Genomic DNA, 15,907 nt, shown 5'->3' with positions numbered 1-15,907 from the left:
AGTAGTCATTTTAACTTCATTTTGTCTTTGGCCACATACTTATACACCTGCCATACTCGGAGTATATTATGTAGACTGGCACGTACAAAGATATAAAATCTTATATCAGATTGTAAACCTTGAAAATATCTGTGAGTAGAGAAATGTGACCATTTTTATGTTTTGATTTCTACCATTTTCCTGCAGTGTGTTATAACAGATGCAAGGCATGATTCCAGTCGATCAGCAGCACACACAACAGTGTCAGCCCTTTCTTTCTCGTAAGATGCTTTCTACTCGATTTCTTTGTATGATATGTTGAACCTCTATTATGTTCAACACCATTCCTAAAATCATTTCATTTGCACTGATTATGTTTAGGACCAAAAAGGTGTTAGCAGTTGTCAACTGGAGTAAGGCCAATGAAACTTCAGCAGTAAGCCGTGAGGTCCCTATGACAAAAGAGCTGTTGACTTATCTCTGTGAGACACAAGGTATGATAAGTTTGCATCCTCAATAATATCATATCACATATGTAGTACAAATATGGAGATCAGAAGTATATTTTATAATGCAACTAAAGTAATTCTTTTTTCAGGGTTCCATGTTGCAGAGGTGGCACATGACTTTGTATTACAGCTAAAAACATGGATCTTGTCAAAAGGAATGCTTAATTCCTTTGACTCTTGGCATGGTACTCAGTATACACTTGTATTTTTTGGCTCATTTTGTCTTGATGATTATGACTATTTCTTGAAAATTAGCCTTTTATTGGTATTAAAATTTTTTGTTTATTTTCAGGTGCAAAGTCTGTGACTAAAGCAATGAAGAAAGTTGCCTCAGGACCACAGAGGGATGAGGGCTCAAAGTGGTTTTTTGAATTGTCCGACAAAGGTAAGATATCTCTCTTATGAGAGTCATCGGAAGCTATATTCTCTCTACAATTATCTGCAGATGTCAAATTCCTTCTTGATATGAGATGAATACAATGGAATATAATAATTGTGAATATTTTACAGTGAAAAGTACAAGGACTCATGTGTACTTCTGCATGAAGAACAGTCCACCCACTGAAGAAGAATTTCAGGGTACACTGTTGAATGTAGTTGACCATTACCAGGTAATTTGAATGACTGTTTATTGAGAGAACATAGTATTTTGTTTTCATTTTTGTAAGTACCTTTTGTTGTGTTATTCTAGCAAGATATGACATGATCATTACCTCAAAGATTGCACATATTTCTTTAATAATGGCGAACAAGAGACATTATATTTACTATAATTATTACTACTGATTTATTAATCTATTTTTCCATAACTTGGTGTATTTATTACTCAGGGTAATCATGTCAAATGCCATGCAGAGTCACGGTGCAAGCAGAATGGCTATGTGATGGGCAAAAGACTGTTAACTAAACCTGAAGCAGTAGCTGCCTACAGGAAAGCCATTATGAGCACTTCAATTTATAGGCATGCATCGGACTACATGCGGGTAAATAATTGACACATGCTGTATGTTTATGTTTCTTTGCATGAAGAAGTTTATCTCTTCTTCCAAATTAATGATGTTGAGATAAGGGCCATAAATGAGTTGAACAAAATAATTCATTTTCCAGTTAAAGAAAAATCACCCATAATTTGTTGCCTTCTTTAGTGCAGGGAAACATATTGGATTGAGTCTCTCCATTCAGTGATGCTCATTTATGCTGCAAAGCGGATTCATTATGGGGATGACTCATACAACATGCGCATGGAGTTAGCCATTCTTGATTGGGTAAGAAACTTATGTTGTTAATTCGTCAAAATAACTTTGGCACTTTTTGGATTCACTGCTTTCTCATGCTTATTGACTCATTTGTCTTACAGAATGAAAATGTGAATCGAGAAGCATCGTCTCTACAGATGTACCAACATGCCAGGCATCCAAATCGCTTGGCAGAGACCAGGGTGCTTACTTCAAAGACATTTCATTTCAGAGAAACTATCTGGTCTACCTTTTTTAATATAAACAAATGATGTCTCATCTGTTTTCCATTGCACCACAGTTTCTGTGATAATTACAACTAGGAGCCCAAATGTCCTGTAAAATATGTGAGGTCATTAGGGAGGACCAATTCTACCAACTGCTGGTACTAAGTGATGAAAACATGAGTATGAGGTTTGACACTAGGTATTTTCCAAGTAGACTCATTATCTGTTACTTTTCTCTGCACTGTATATCTTTTCCTAACTTATAGGAAAGTCACTATAATTTGCTGTGTGGACATTATAAAATGGACCATAAACAATTTGGTACTTGGGCTCTCTTTGACGTGGGCATTTGAATGAGAATTTTATTATTCCCTTTTATGCCCCATATAGGGAATACCAGGAGGGTTAGGAAACCTTGACCTCACATCTTTTATAACACAATTGGGCATCCTTTCCCGCACAGCATTAACGTGGTCCCCCAGTTCGACTTTTCTAGCCTGATAAATAGGGTCTTTCCAGAGCCCACATTTGTTCAATGCTCTCCAGTACGTCTTGTAATCTTTTCTTCGTCGCACGTGATTTTGAATATGTGCTTCGCGATAGCCAAGGTATTCGCGACTGTCGGTCGTTACACATGGCGTTTGCCGACAGTAAATACACATTTCGAACTCGTCCCCTCTTGCATCAGCTATTGTGGAGACAAAGTAAAACAACTATTAGAGCGAAAGCGTAACTGAACAGTCATGAAGTCTGATATGATCGTACAACTGGTCTTCCCGCCTACATTTTATTTTGGACAATTTTTATGTACATTTTTCATGTTTCATTGACAAGTTTGCCCAAGGTGTAGTATAAAATATTGCAATAAATACAACCTGTAGTTCTAAAGAAATAACTCCTTTCAAAACATTCTTAGGCAGGGCAAAACGTTTTGTAGGTGTCACGCAAGGCTGCATTTCGGAAAATGAAGGCATCAAAAGGAAGCAGTCTAAGACATGAACTGTCGCATCATACGAAAAAATCTGTAGTTTGCAAGTATATTCTAACTAGTATTTCCTAGATTGTAAAAACTCTGCAATTAGTTACTTCTGAGAAATTATAGTGTTACGCGAGTGTTTCAATCTTGGTGATACATTATCACAGTGATTGTTAGTGTCGAACTGTAATCCTAAGTTACCTTTCTAATGTATTGTTCCAAAGGTCAAGAATCATCCAGTATTGTTGTAATCATATTATACTTAGATTAAAAAAAAAGAAAAAGAAAAAGAAATCGTACCATTTGTGGAGGAAGCCCGTACAGATGATTCGTTTGGCGACATCGACGCCTGGACATGTTGAAGTGAATCGGTGGTCGGCGACGGTTCACTCGCGCGCTCCAGAACTTCGCCTGCAACAGTCGCTCTGCTTTTATTTTTCTTCCGCTGGGTTGACAGCACTTCCCCTTCGCATTGTTGAAGAAATGCCTTGAACATTTCTTCATCTTTTCTTTTTATTCTTACAGTTATCTACATCCAGTATTTGGAAACAGACATGAAATTACGCAATGGCAATTTTGAGCGATGGCGAAGCGAATCATTTCGAATTTCAAATTTACCGCCAAAAACGAAGACGGTTTCGTTCGGAGGAAGGTAATACAAACCTCAACAAATTCTTCCATTTTGATGAAAACGTAGAAATTTAACGAGAAATGCGCCTCTGGTCAGTGCCTTGCATTGACTGCAGCTCAAGCTGTTTTGAAGTTCTGTATGCCACGACGGTTGATTGACAAATGATCCAGAGGTACCTAAGGCACCTCTCCTTTTATAGCGCGCCTTCGTGTTTAACCTCCATTCCTTTCTTGGCCAAAATCAGGGGAGGATTGGGATGTATTGAACATGACGTAATTATTTAGCTCTACTTTTGCTGGCGTCTTTTTTTCTTAAAAATACAGGAGAATACAAGGTGAAGTTATTGGTATACAGCGGCCTTCCTGATCCTGTTTGGTCGATTCATCCTCGTCATGAGAAATTTAAGGAAATAAAAGAGCTTCTCGAGGACGCCAGAGTCAGAGGTATCGCCCACCGTCACGAACATGCTCCTGCCATTCTCGGATACAGGGGTTTCCTTTTACATCACCCATAAGCCGAGCATGTAGATTTGATTCTAGGCAGGGAGACGACCGCCCTTTAAAAGCTGCTGCTTGGCACCATGCCGGAAGGAACGATACATCATACATTGCACCGGAAAATATCGAAGTCATCGATTCAGGAACTGTTTTTCCTAATTTGGACGCGCCGAGTTCGTAAGTTCTCAGTGTGCTACTCAGTTTATTACAAACCAGAGTTGCAGCTTCTCAGAGTGCACATGACGTTCCCATAATACTGTGACATCGCCGTCTTGATATAGAAAATACTCATACTGAGAGACCGAGAGAGTGCAACGAGTCTCAACCACAAGTGGCACAACTTTGAATGCGATCTACCTTTTTACACTTTTTAGACAATTTATGATATTTACTAAATGAACATGTTTACATGACCGGTTTGCCTCGAGTCAATTTGGTAACTCTGTGAATTGGTTTGAAGCCATTAAACGCCTCAGAGTTTTTATGTTTCCTTGTCATCAGTGTGGATCAAAAGGCAGGATAGATGACTTAGTCGGCCGATAGTTCGCACTCAAAGCCCCATGGACTCGTAAAAATAATTTTCCACTGTCCTGATAACTTTACTAATTCAAAAACATTGGCACACTTATTCGCTATTAAGTTACTCGCTATTGTTATTTCAAACTATTATTTCTATCCATGCTAGGACTAATGTTATATCAAATATTTTCCCTTTAAATGTAAAAGAAGTTAAGTTTGAGTTATGGTTAGTTTCGAGCTAATAATACACAGTGAAATGTATTATCGTTTATACAGTAGGTCCTGTTAAATAATTCTAATAACTGAACGAATGTGAAAACAGGAGAATAAAAGGGGGGAAGTTTCTGAAAAAAACTGTGGTGCTGTGTTGGTGGGAGGGTATAACAAGGTAATTTGGTATTATCAGCTGAGTTGAATAACGTAAATTGGCCACCGTAAAGAGTTTTAAAGCTAACGTTTCGAGCGTCAGCCCTTCATCATAGCGAAACATATGAAAACAGATGCTGGAAGCCATAGTTTTTGGGTGTGATAAACTGAAACAGCACCAGATTTTTCCCAAAGATTTGGCTGCAGCATCTACGTGTCCTTTCCCGTTTTTTAGCACCCTCTCGTGAGGCAACTGAATTCCCATAATTGTGTTCAATAGGTTCCCTTAAGGTCGATTCTCTTCAATTGGCGTCACGCAAGAAGTAAGATCAAGAAAGCAGAAGTCGCACACTTCGTGCCTTTTCGGAGGGAGAAATGCTCTTTTTATGATTATTTACAACACAGGCATTGGTACACAGCTTCTTTCAAATGTTTTCGAGGGGATCAACGTACTTTTATTTCTCCAAGTCTCTTTTTTACCTAAAGTTTGTAGCAAACACCTATCGGTATTTCAAACACAAAATTTCTCGTTGTACACCCGTACTGCACACCTTACAAACTGACACGTCAAACACACCGTCCATTAAAACTAACTTCTCAAAACTCATTGTCCCTCCACCGACACCAAAATAATATGTTTTGGCTGCTACATAGGCAAGGCCGTCAGTTTTCTTTAGGTGTCTCTTAATGAACTGGTACAACTTGTCATGTGATTCCACGGCGTAAATTGTCTCAGCAGTAAGGATAACATCATATAGCATCTCCGAGGCTAGCTCTGGGTTAATGAAACCTATCAAATTTCCCCAGTCACCTGAATAAAAACGACAACTTCGACGCGCTGTTTCGAGGAGGTCGAAATTAGTTGCTGTTGCTTTCAATTCACAGCGTTCACTTTTCAGTCGCTGCTGAAGATTCAACAATACATTAGGAATCGTCACATGCTCAATAACATCGTCGTTGTAGTCTTGAAAATGAACTTGAGCTCCTTGCAGAAGAGCATATATTCCCGGTAGCCCTGCTCCACATCCAACTTCCAATACTCGCTTTCCTTGAAAACTGATTCCGCTTTCCAACAAATACTCCACCAAATCAACACTACATTCCCAAATTTTAAGGCCTCCTTCGTAAACCGAAGGAATCAGGTCCGAGCTCCTTTCATTCGCCGTTTTTATAACTGCACTATTCTTTAGATTTTCATCCACACTTGTCTCGCTTAAGTGTTTAAGACTAAAGGTACCACCTCTAAGGCAAATTTCGTCCATTGCAGAATCCGAATACGCCGGAGTACTGGACGCTATTTGAATTTCTTTTGCTTCATAAGCAGTTTTGAGTTCTGGTGAAACGTCCTCACCGTTTCCAGACGCAGAAACAGTCGCATTTTCGTCAATATCCACGGATCCAAAATTAAATTTGAAGTCCGCCATGTTGCATAGACCTTAGTAACCACTCCTTCTGAGGAAGGCCTGGTGTTTATGACTGGGGAAACTGATTTCCACGTTTTTCATGTGTACATATCTAGTCCTTACATTGATCGGGGGTTACTTTCCTCCAAACTTCAAGCATCTTGAGAGACGCCTCACGATGAATCCCAGTCAGAGTGGTATAATTGTTTTTTCACTTAACTCTAACAAAGACTTGTCTGAGAAAATCGCCAGGTAAGCTTGAGGACTTATCAAATATTTCTTTTGTTAGCTTGTTTTGTTTATCCTTTCAGTGACAATCTGATATTTTTTGGTAGCTTTGAGATGCATCCAGCGGAATATTCAAATTTTAAGGTTCATCTGAAGCTGTGTTCACTATTTTGTTTTTCTCAGGAAATTGGGAATTGAGTTGGCCGCGTGCAGTGTTGGGAAATTTCAGAATCAAGGTGATTGACATCCCAATTATCTCAGATATTGGTCACTCCTTGAAAACAACTTAACAACAAAATTTTTCTGGAGTCATTTTTAACAACACTTTCCAATTGAACCACTCTTTAAAGTAAAATACTTGCCAATAGTTGGCAAATGTTTGTTTCCCCACAAACTGACATCATGGTATTGCTCACTTGTCGATGCTGTAGGAACTGCAGAATTTGGTGACATTCTCCCTAGGCTTGATCGTTTAGGCTACCGCTACAAATCAACATATTTAGATCAAATAAATTCTCTGCAAAGAAACTTCTAATCTGTGTTTGGTGCTGTTCTCCAGTTGATGTCATAAAACTCAGTCCATTTGGTTTCTTTTACTGGTCAAGACACAAGTTACTGGGTTTTTAGTGTTGACATATTCCCCTAAAATTAAACCAACATCCAAACACATAAACAATCCATTTTTAAATTTGCTGGCACACTTAAGATGAAAACATGCATTGAATCACTACAAAACAAACAATGGGCCAAATTTTCAATATACAAAATTCTCTGTCAGTTATTGAAGTGGTCCTTACCGACAGAGGAAATCTTTCAGGTACATGGCCAAAATCAGCCTGTGACAAATCTTCCAGTAGTTGATTTTTGTTCTCAGCTGTGAGAAATGCCATTACCAAAGCCACTGAACACATAACTTTTGGTTTTTCTTTTGTATTTTGGTTTTCCTCCCCTTCTAGGAAAGTTTCAACATCACTGTCTGTAAGCAATAGGGAATTTTTAAGTGTGTTAGCAGCCATAATCCGAAAAAATTCCAACAAACGATCTTGGACTGAGAATGGTTAAGGCTTTGCTGTTCATTCATCAACCTGACCAAGTGACAGGAAAGGGCGAGTGATGTGTTAGCAGCTGGTTTGTCATATCAAACACATGTAAAATGATATTGTATTTTTTCACATGTGTTGTCACAGCTTCTTTCAGGGCTGGAAATCCTTGTATACACTGTAGTTTATATGATAAACTAATTTTTTTTTGCTTGTTTTAAACTTCTTTTGTAGAAACTTCTGTTAAGATAGGAATCTCAGTTCGTGGTAAAGATGTGTACATTATACAGTCAGGATTGGGGTAAGAATATTTAACAATTGGTTCATACATTAGCATGCGTTCATCAAGATATGAAGCACGTGGGAGGTTTGGAGAGCACAAAAGATGCGTAAGAATTGCTCTCGGGAGCAACTTTAGCTTCTTGAGTGCTCTCCAAACTTCCCAAGTGCTTCATATCTCGATGAACACACAGCTGACATATGAACCAATAATTGTTTTATAACATTTTCAACCCGATGGAAAATTTTTTTCTGAAGGGATATGTTTGCTGACGTCATGAGCGTGCACAATAGGAATATGAAGCATGCTTGTGCAATTGAATTTGATGAGACAAATTTACTAGTTCTGTTATAATAAGTTTTAATGTTCAGTATTAATGTTCTTATAATAAGTAATAAACTTTGAACCAAAGTAAGGTGAAGACTGCACTCTTGAAAAGGGTTAACCTCTCAACATGTTATTTCCAGTTTGGCACTTACATTTGTTTGTCTAACATGTTCCTTAGCCATCACAAATTAGATAATTTTCTACCTACTATGTGCATTTCTCCTGCTCAATTTTGATGGCCTTTGCTAGTTTAATTCTGACATAGAGAATATTCTCCTGTCAGCTTTAACACTATTCACCTGCTCATCCTTGAAGAAAACCATGTTTATTTATATTTTCAGTGAGAGTCTTGATGTTAATGATGCATTGATGGAACTGTTTATTGTTGCATATGCCTGTAGGACTGCTTGTGCAAAGCGTATCATTGGTAAGGAATATATACAGCATTCACTTATATAAATGTGATATATATTTTTTTAATTTAGTTGGAGTCAAGAAAATGAATTTCAGATTAAATGAATTCAAAGCTTGTCACTCTGTATAGTGAATATAATATGGGTAATGTGTTGTACCCGCAGGAGTCATTCCATACTTGCCATATTCCAAGCAGGCAAAAATGAACAAACGAGGGTCAATTCCTTCTAAACTGGTGGCTTCTCTTATGTGCAGAGCAGGTATCGGTAATTTATGCTTATTTATTCATTTATTTATTTTATTTATGCTTATTTATTCAGTGTTCCTTGACAAATACATTATGAGTTTAAGGTTGCTGTGAAAGTACAGAGAAAGTGAACCTACCTTTTGAAATCAAACTTACCAGCTGAGCACTTTTCAGTGAATAATTTTGTGATAACTCTGTTAGACTTGATATCAGACCAGACCAATTTTTTGTTTTTAATAGTAAATTTCATCACAAATTAGAATTTAAAGTGACTTCTTAGCAGTTGACATCTAGGCCTATTCACATGCTATCAGTTAAAAATGATTTGTCTTTTACCTTGGAACACTGATAGATTTTTGCAGTACCCATTTGTGAACTATTTTGATTCTACAATTCAAACTTCCTACTTTAATTAAGGGGCAGCTTTTAACCCCGTCAAGTGCCATTCTGTTAGATTCTAGGGTATGACAACTCTCTCTCAGTGCATCACGCAAGCCACTTAGGAGTGCAAAATTAGTTGAAAACTTGAAAAAAAAATAAGAAGAGAGAGGCACAGCTCAAAATAAAATTAAGTCAGGGGGAGTGGCAACAACCCTTTTTGCTGATCCTATACAAACTGCCTTAGTGCAGTGGCACAGTTTATCAGGATCAATATTGGTATCTGGGCAACTGCCCACCTATTTCTCCCCTAACCCAACTTTAACCCTAACTTTTTATCAATTGACTGTTGTTGGGTTAGGGGAGGGGTAGGTGGGCAGTTGTCCAGATACTGATATTGATCTGTTTACCTTATCTCTCTTACTCCACAGGACTCACAAACATCATCACAGTTGATCTTCATGCTAAGGAGATTCAGGGGTTTTATGATGCTCCAGTTGACAATTTGAGGGCTTCACCATTTCTAGTTCAATATATCACAGAAAAGGTACTTAGAATACCATTGAATAACTGGTGGAAAGTTAATTTCCTGTTCATAATTGATGTACTACATGCCTTAGGGTGAGAAATACCCAAAATTTCAATCACAATTGTCTTATGAATTAATTTTCAGTTGTCTATGATGATAATAAAGACATAGAATTTATTTTCAATTTTGAACCTATGGGCAAAAAAATTTACTAAAAACGGCATGGATAAGATTCTTTTACAATCAGTTTTTCTGCTTCTTTTGTTGATATAACAAGAATCTGCCAGCAGATTTTTGGGAAAGTATTTGAGGCACATTAGAGAGTTAAAGCATTTGAATATTTTTGATTTGGTGGCTATATATTTAAATTTAAGGTTGCTGACTACAGAAATGCAGTTATAATTGCAAGGAATCCAGGGTCAGCCATCAGGTAATAGAGGAAATGTAACTTACTATTCAAAAATTTAGTAAAAATTTTGATATAATGTTGGACACCTTTACCAGCCCAAAAGGTTTCTATCCAAACTAAGGTCAACCATGCAAAAGATTTTCTGTGCACACAACCAAGTACTTTCTATTGGTATTGAGCATTTTGATATATAGCCTTGCTTCACAACATGTCAAGGGGTAAGTTTGGGTAAACATGAAAATATGGACTTTGTAATAGACCTTGTCCACTGCAGAGTCTCTGTGGCTCAGTGGTAGAGCATCAAAGCACGGAATCCAAAGGTCTGAGATTCATTTCCTAAAAGGAACCCATAATTTTTTCTTTGTCCCATGCTGGTGACAAGACAAAAAACATATTTCTCTAACAGTGATAAACTCACTGAAATAAACTTGCTAAAATAATGGTATGATTCAAGGGCCACCTCTTTTGCTGAGCGTCTACGACTTGGATTAGCTGTGATACATGGTGAACAAAAGGAGATGGAAAGTGAGCAACTTGATGGTCGTCAGTCTCCACCTCCTACGTTAGCTGAGGGACGTCGTTTTGCATCTGTCAGTATTGACAGCATGTCTCTACCAGGTAAGTTTCGACCTGGCTGTCAGAAATTCTGACTCTCAAATTCACTTACAATTCTGATTTGTTTGTGTATGTATATTTTTAGATTACCTGAACCAGCTTGGTTCACTTTTGTCATTTACATTTGTCATTTGAACACTAATGAACTTGTTCCATGCTTTACAGGTGTTGACACACTGTCACTAAGCCATCCTATGGAATATAGTGTTGGGTGTTCATAGAGCTGAACTAAAACCTTTGCAATCAATATTTTTTCATACTTGTGTCTTTCACAGGATTTCTTCCCAAAGCTAAACCTCCAATTAACGTTGTGGGTGATGTAGGAGGCAAGATTGCCATCATTGTGGTAAGATTTGATTCAGTATTTTACTGCACCATGGTTGGCTTTAATGTTTGAGTGTTGCAGTGTAGTTATCACATTGTTGGTGTACTCTTAGTTATCAAATTAATTTAAAAACCAACAGTATTCAATTTATAACAACAAAATGTCAACTGCATGGACAATTTTGGAGTTTTACCCAAATATTTCATAATCTTAATTATCACATTTACTCTGATAGAACCATTCTCCACTTAAGAGTAGAAATTAGTACCAGTGAAATGTTACCCCCGTGACCGCCAGGAATTATTAGTGCTCATCTAATTTCTTCTTAAAATGTCACCCTGAATCACATAATCAGATGGATAAAATGATCACCAACTTAAGAAGCACTTGATTGTTAAACGTATTCTCCTTGTTAGCCTCCTAGGAAATATCTATAAAAAAGTATGGAGAATATGCCTATTGATGTTAGGTTGTAAAGGGTAGAGGAAATTGAGCATAGTTAGGGGGTAATTTTTGATGGACTTGCTTTCAATTCAGGGTATTAAGAACCCTAGTTCCTTGATGGTATAGAAATTGGATTGGTTGGGGCAGTGACAGCCACAAGTCAGCGTTTTATGGAGACTCTCTTTGTCCCTATTTAAGATGTGTACGTTTAGTTGATGTAGCTCAGTAAACCGCTTATCACTGTGCGTGTCTATTTACAATGAGCGATGGTGGTCACCCAGTAGTTTTTCTACTTTATTACGGTTCCTACGTTTAGATTTACGTTATACTTTACTGTGTAATTTTACAATGCGAATAAATATTGCCTTGCTTTGTCTTACTTGCCATGAACACACTTCTACACCAGGCTAAATTGTTAAGTCTGAAAGTTGTTGTATCCCGACTTACAGGATGATATGATAGACGAAGCAGAGTCATTTGTAAATGCCGCCAAGCTCCTGAAGGATCGCGGGGCATATAAGATTTTAGTGATGGTCACTCATGGCTTGTTGTCAGCGGATGCGCCAGAACTGATTGAGGAATCCGCGATCGATGAGGTAAAACACAGCTTTTGCGGTTTACGTGATGTCAATAGGAGTTTCACGTCAAAATTAGTGAGATGTAAATGCCTTGTACGGCATATAGACGTCCCCGTGCTAAAGCACTGCTTATTCCGGCGTTTTTAAGTCGGAATGATTTGAGGCTCTTATAGTCAACACATAAATTTTTTTTAAAGAAAGAACAAGTAGTACATTGCACGCGCAAGCACATGAACGCACGCGCTTGTGCGTCAGTATAAGACAACGTAAACCTGAAATATCATTTCGTGTCTCGTATGACGTAAAGAAGCGCAGAGTATTTTTACAGCCACCACACGTACGCGACATAACACTTGTTCCCTCGTTCAGTCAAATTACATCACTATTTCAGACGCTCGGTTAAATTCACTGACTACTATGATTGCACCCCCACCAGAGTAATCTACTGCGTTGTACGCCCTCTGCTCGGAGCTTTACACTGTAGGGACAGGAAGATTATCAGATCGCTTTCGTGAACTTCCGAAAGACACAAAAACGAAGACACAGTTTCCTTCAGCCCGTTTTGAAAAAATTTTTGGGGCCATGAAGCAAAACAATTGAAAGTTAAGGGCTACACCAGAAGACTCTAAGTTTGAATAAAAGAAAATTTTTACGACCAGGTATGAACTAACGTCGTGGAGTTCTTTTTGTCATTAGGTTGTCATCACAAACACAGTATCTCATGATACGAAGATGACTCGCTGTAGTAAAATCAGAACGGTGGATATCAGCTCACTTTTGGCCGAAGCCATCCGCAGAATTCACAATGGCGAGTCAATGGGATATCTGTTTAGAAATGTTCCTTTGGAGGATTAGCCGAGCTGGCGCGTTGAACTGAGTCTGAAGTAAAGTTAGTTTTGGAAGACTTTCGTGGAAATTTCAGACAGAACTTACTGTGAGAAAATATCTCGAGTGCGTTTAGCAAACTAACAGCTTCACATTTATTTAGTTGTGTGGTAAAGTGTAGTGGTCATGATATTAAGCACCTGAATTAATGGGCTACTGGGCCACAAACACGAACAACCACCAACGCCTTTCTAGGTATGAATACGCCTCTAACGAAATGCCTGTGTGCAGACCGGGAGGACTGGATCGTGGAGACGAAGTCGAGGCTTATTGGTAAATATCCCAGGAGAACATTATAAAGCCCTGTTCAAACTGTCATGATAGAGCACGATAGTTGGTGTTCAAACGCGCGTGATAGTTAAAACTATCATCAACTATCATGACGGTTTGAACGGGGCTCAAATGGACAAATTCTTCTTGTTTAGGCCGTTTTTCCCCAAGACCTATCGAACAACAGTGAATAGAAAAGCCAAATCGAATAAGGTTAGCCGCGAAAGAGAACTTTATTTCTCCTGTTTTTTATTGTTATTTTGAGCGGAAAGTTGACAAGTAAGTATCATTTTTGGAAAAAAATGGCGGAATCTCGACCTCACTGTTTCTTGGATCGGTAATAACTATCAGCACTTTTTGCACCTCGATTTCATTGGACAAATGTTGATGGACTTTTCTAGTAAGAACTGTAAATAAAGACGGGCAAAGTTGAGTTCAAATAAACAATATGAGAAACGAGTTTTAATGTTTCTGTATAATGGGAGCCGCTAAATGTGTGTGAGGAAAGCCACTTGTCGTTTGTCTGTAAAAGAAAAAGTAAAGTACAGGTGTTACATCAGCTGAGTGTGTCGCTAGAAGTCAAAAATTTTCGTCAAGAAGAATCCGCAGCTTGTTTATCGGCAACGATCCTTTGTAATATTATCATGACGATACTCAAAAATGAGGCTGGATTCACGTTTCTGAAAATTAATTCCTTTTGTGAATTGGAGGTCGGTCAATATATGTTTACGCTGAGAAATTTAGGTTTCCGTTCTAAATACCTTCTAAAGGAAAATTGACTGTTAACTTCTCCGGGAAACTGCGACCGCACCCCCCACCCCCCACCCCCCTCGAAGAAAGGCCTGAAGGGATTGCTCCGTGATGTGTAAATTTTCCTAACATTTTAACATACTGTTGAGTAGAAACGTGAGGAAAGTCTAGAATTTTATATCGTAACTAACAATTTTTTATCATGTGAGAGGTTGTTTAACGCGATTTTGGAGTTATTTCATAAAGGTTACAGATTAATTATGGCCTAGAAATTGTCTTGGAAACCTTAAGTATAAGTACGCAACGCGTAAATAGAGCCTTTTACCTTCTATCTCCTCAAGTCGCTTTTCTTCCATGACTCCCCGTCAGCAAACATGCAGTTCCAATCAGTACTATCAGTCGGGCATGAATAATCACTGATAGTTTCAAAAAGAGTACAGAACACTGTTCCCACAAAGCTGTACAGACGGAACGCGTTACAGGAAGCGAATTGGTCGCATCTCTGTTGGCAGAGAGGCCTCGCACCAGCTATATCGCTGTGGTAAGTGGTTTCTGAGCCCACGCTGATTCCGCTGATGAATTTGTATCCGGATATTTTAGTCCACGAAGCTTTCAATGGGTAAAAAAACACGATAAGCAGAGTCATTGTAAAGTAAGCCGTGTGTTTATTTTTTATCACGATTCGTTCATTGAAAAGACCTTGCCAAGAGTCAAGAATTTGAACGAATTGATCCCGAATAAATGAGACTTGAACAGAGTAAGATATGCGCAGTTTACCTTTTACAAGTAACTCGGTTTTTTACAACGTCATCTGCACATTGATAACCCTTGTCTCAATAAAGTTACGACTTGAGTTGACAACCCTTTGCTGTCATATAGCATAACGAGAAAATTGTTTTTCTTGGGTCTTCTTATTCGGTTATTAAACGTGATCAGAAAGAGACGATTTCACATGCATATAAGTAATTGTAATCGTTTGCATGATTACAATAACTTTGGAAAGAAAGTGGCACATGTTTGTTCATCCCTAACTACCATTGTTACTGGGCTAAAAACACAAAAAATAATTGATGAGTTCTACTAACATCATGACTGATCTATTAGCGATGTTGAGCAGATAAGTGGGTGCTGGTCTGAAAACTGGGAATTTAAACAGACCCGGGATTAAGCCCTCCGCCCTATCCGAGTTAAATTTGAATTGTACATTGTTTACCCGGCATAGCTTTCTCGATATGCAACGGATCCACCTCCAAACCAGAGTAAAATGCGGAGGGACACTGACACAAGTATACACCTTGGCGTTCGACCGAAGTTAAGCGTTAAGGAAAAGTTAGCCCGAACTCCGACAAGTGTTATTGAGATGGAAAGACTGAACTCTAGCACGTATTACAACAAATAGATTTGAAAACATTTTCACATCAAATCTGAATTTAGTTTCGTTACTGTGTTTATTATCACTCGTTCGAAAAAAATGTGATGCAATTAAAGTTTGGCCCACTGTTGCCCATCAAGATACATCGGCATTTTTAATTCCTTACAAGTCACGGCTTTTCTAGTTAAATCAGAGCAAAATTCTCCAATTCTTAGTTCGCCTTTCAACTCGGAACTTTCTCTTGCACGAATGTAAGCGTTAAAATAAACAGAAAAATTATGAAAGATTCGATTAGACCACAAACTTTGCTTACCATGAGCAGTAAACGAGGAGAAACAGAGAATGACAAGAATAATTCCGGTGCTGTATGCCATATTTTAGACGTTATCTGTCTTCTTCCGTAGAGGAAACAATGTCATGAACACGCAAGTATATAGTTCTGGTAGTGTGTGGTTACTGAAGCACATCGGCTTT

General features: G+C 38.2%; 6 protein-coding genes across 6 annotated transcripts in view; 3 read left to right on the top strand and 3 right to left on the bottom strand.

The window, feature by feature from the left end:
* LOC149039391 (uncharacterized) overlaps positions 1–3,220 on the top strand; it is a 5,027-nt gene extending 1,807 nt beyond the window's left edge. Inside the window, exons 4-11 of the mRNA XM_089185476.1 lie at positions 187–260; positions 361–473; positions 578–673; positions 781–873; positions 999–1,099; positions 1,319–1,471; positions 1,634–1,753; positions 1,846–3,220. Of these exons, the coding sequence (XP_089041602.1) occupies positions 187–260; positions 361–473; positions 578–673; positions 781–873; positions 999–1,099; positions 1,319–1,471; positions 1,634–1,753; positions 1,846–1,995 (900 nt within the window). The 3' untranslated portion in view covers positions 1,996–3,220. The remainder of the gene's footprint in view (positions 1–186; positions 261–360; positions 474–577; positions 674–780; positions 874–998; positions 1,100–1,318; positions 1,472–1,633; positions 1,754–1,845) is intronic.
* The window catches only part of LOC113674735 (uncharacterized), a 19,603-nt gene extending 13,239 nt beyond the window's left edge, over positions 1–6,364 (top strand). The window contains exon 8 of the mRNA XM_089185481.1: positions 3,881–6,364. The gene's annotated coding sequence lies outside the window, so the exon portion shown is untranslated. The remainder of the gene's footprint in view (positions 1–3,880) is intronic.
* LOC149039390 (uncharacterized) lies at positions 1,101–3,773 on the bottom strand. The gene is made up of 3 exons (XM_089185494.1): positions 3,590–3,773; positions 3,227–3,455; positions 1,101–2,638 (listed from the first exon to the last, which is right to left on the bottom strand). Exons 1-3 carry the CDS (start codon positions 3,605–3,607, stop codon positions 2,316–2,318), a joined length of 570 nt encoding a protein of 189 aa, XP_089041620.1. The 5' UTR covers positions 3,608–3,773; the 3' UTR covers positions 1,101–2,315.
* On the bottom strand, positions 4,396–6,407 carry LOC113674709 (histidine protein methyltransferase 1 homolog). Its single transcript, XM_027191198.2, has one exon. The coding sequence runs from the start codon at positions 6,361–6,363 to the stop codon at positions 5,440–5,442; it is 924 nt and encodes a 307-aa protein (XP_027046999.2). The 5' UTR covers positions 6,364–6,407; the 3' UTR covers positions 4,396–5,439.
* LOC113674573 (phosphoribosyl pyrophosphate synthase-associated protein 2) lies at positions 6,392–13,755 on the top strand. Its single transcript, XM_089185488.1, has 11 exons — positions 6,392–6,594; positions 6,754–6,806; positions 7,845–7,911; positions 8,559–8,644; positions 8,796–8,891; positions 9,688–9,803; positions 10,160–10,215; positions 10,649–10,812; positions 11,085–11,155; positions 12,028–12,174; positions 12,853–13,755. Exons 1-11 carry the CDS (start codon positions 6,443–6,445, stop codon positions 13,009–13,011), a joined length of 1,167 nt encoding a protein of 388 aa, XP_089041614.1. The 5' UTR covers positions 6,392–6,442; the 3' UTR covers positions 13,012–13,755.
* On the bottom strand, positions 13,521–15,907 carry LOC113674702 (uncharacterized). Its single transcript, XM_089185491.1, has 3 exons — positions 15,747–15,907; positions 14,387–14,670; positions 13,521–13,834 (listed from the first exon to the last, which is right to left on the bottom strand). The coding sequence occupies exons 1-2, from the start codon at positions 15,805–15,807 to the stop codon at positions 14,390–14,392; spliced, it is 342 nt and encodes a 113-aa protein (XP_089041617.1). The 5' UTR covers positions 15,808–15,907; the 3' UTR covers positions 13,521–13,834; positions 14,387–14,389.

Source organism: Pocillopora damicornis, chromosome 10 (genome assembly GCF_964200805.1).
Source record: "Pocillopora damicornis chromosome 10, jaPocDami1.2, whole genome shotgun sequence".
In the NCBI taxonomy this organism is placed as follows: domain Eukaryota; kingdom Metazoa; phylum Cnidaria; class Anthozoa; order Scleractinia; family Pocilloporidae; genus Pocillopora; species Pocillopora damicornis.
The sequence above is the reverse complement of the archived record's forward strand: the minus strand, read 5'-3'. Positions and strand labels throughout refer to the sequence as shown.